This window comes from Penaeus monodon, chromosome 28 (genome assembly GCF_015228065.2).
Source record: "Penaeus monodon isolate SGIC_2016 chromosome 28, NSTDA_Pmon_1, whole genome shotgun sequence".
Classification (NCBI taxonomy): Eukaryota; Metazoa; Arthropoda; class Malacostraca; order Decapoda; family Penaeidae; genus Penaeus; species Penaeus monodon.
The window spans coordinates 8377956-8379377 of NC_051413.1; the positions used below are offsets into that span (position 1 = coordinate 8377956).

Genomic DNA, 1422 nt, shown 5'->3' on the forward strand with positions numbered 1-1422 from the left:
CTAGGTTTTCTTCTTTATTCGCAACTTTTATCATTTACTCAATTTATTTTTTATTTGCAACATTCACTGCCGCTTTATTCCCAAAATTTATTCCCTGTGAGCAGGGTGTAAATAGACTGCGTTTTCATTTTTTTGTGTGTATGAATGAGACGCTGGCATGCTTAAGCGTCTTTCCTGTAGGGGAAGTGACGAGTTTGTTTCCTTTTTTCGAATTGGAACGTGGGCTTTGATTTTATAAGATTTTAAGGTCCGATGAACGATTGAATTAAATAGTCAGGTGAAAGAGTTTTCATGTTGTGGAATGAGGTGATATGCAACTTCTTTTTATTTGCCAAACATATTCAACACACCTTCATCAAATTCTTTCATATTTACCAATTCCCCTTTAACTTTCTTATTACTTCTCGTAGAAGGATTAAGACAGTTTCATTATATACAATATTCCATTCAGAGATGTTCTGGCGTATCTTCTCACTAAAAATTCTAGGCCTCCATAACAAACTACAGATCGTTTTTAATTATCCTTGGCTTTTTCAAGACCAGTAAATATTCTTATAATCTGATACGGTCAAGAGAGACAACAGATAATCGCTTTCATTGAGACAACAAGGGCCTTGTTTTGTTACTTTTGTTACTAATGTCTGAAATATTTAACTGATTCCCTAATGGATTTTCTTTTATCTTTTTAGAAATCTAGTTAGAACCTTGGATTTCAATGAGACGAAAGACTGAATTCAGTTTTTAATGCTATAAGAAATTACTGAGGAAAGGGCATGCTTGCGAATTATCTCTTGAGGCTGATGATGATAAATCACCCATACACAGTGAACCCTGGGGGTCGGGGGTCTACTTGCGGCCGCTGGAAGCTCGGGGGTCGGGGGTCTACTTGCGGCCGCTGGAAGCTCGGGGGTCGGGGGTCTACTTGCGGCCGCTGGAAGCTCGGGGGTCGGGGGTCTACTTGCGGCCGCTGGAAGCTCGGGGGTCGGGGGTCTACTTGCGGCCGCTGGAAGGAGGGCACGCCTCCGAAGGTCTGGGCGCCCGGAACGCCGTGGCTGATGGGGCGTCCAGCCACGAAGCTGGCGAGGTTCCGGTCGGCCGAGGTGGCGCACACGCCTGATGGGCGAACAAAGTTCAGAGTGATAAAATGTAGAAAAGGTGTGAATGTGAAATGATTTCACAAATGACTTCTTTCAACGTAAAGTCTCCATCAGAATTACAATAACGAGAATATAACATCAACATTTAAGGCATTATTTTTCCTCATTCATATCTTTTCCTGCACCCAATGGAAACACGAATTGGCTCATAGATTCTAACAGTTTAGTAAAAGAAAATACTCACAAAGTTACAATATAACTACTATGAAATGTGATGTCTAATCCTCACAAATTCTTAAATCACTGAGAATAATAAGACGTCAAA

The 1422-nt window shown here is 41.2% G+C and overlaps 1 protein-coding gene across 2 annotated transcripts in view; it reads right to left on the reverse strand.

Annotated features, from left to right (window-relative positions):
- Positions 1-728: 728 nt before the first annotated feature.
- Positions 729-1422, reverse strand: part of LOC119590933 (altered inheritance of mitochondria protein 3-like) — a 1006-nt gene continuing 312 nt past the window's right edge. The window contains exons 2-3 of one of the 2 annotated variants that reach the window (XM_037939671.1): positions 995-1113; positions 729-958 (exon numbers count right to left, since the gene is read on the reverse strand). In XM_037939671.1, the coding sequence (XP_037795599.1) occupies positions 812-958; positions 995-1113 (266 nt within the window). In that variant the 3' untranslated portion in view covers positions 729-811. Of the gene's footprint in view, positions 1114-1422 lie in introns of both variants that reach the window. The other variant, XM_037939670.1, reaches the window with a different exon arrangement.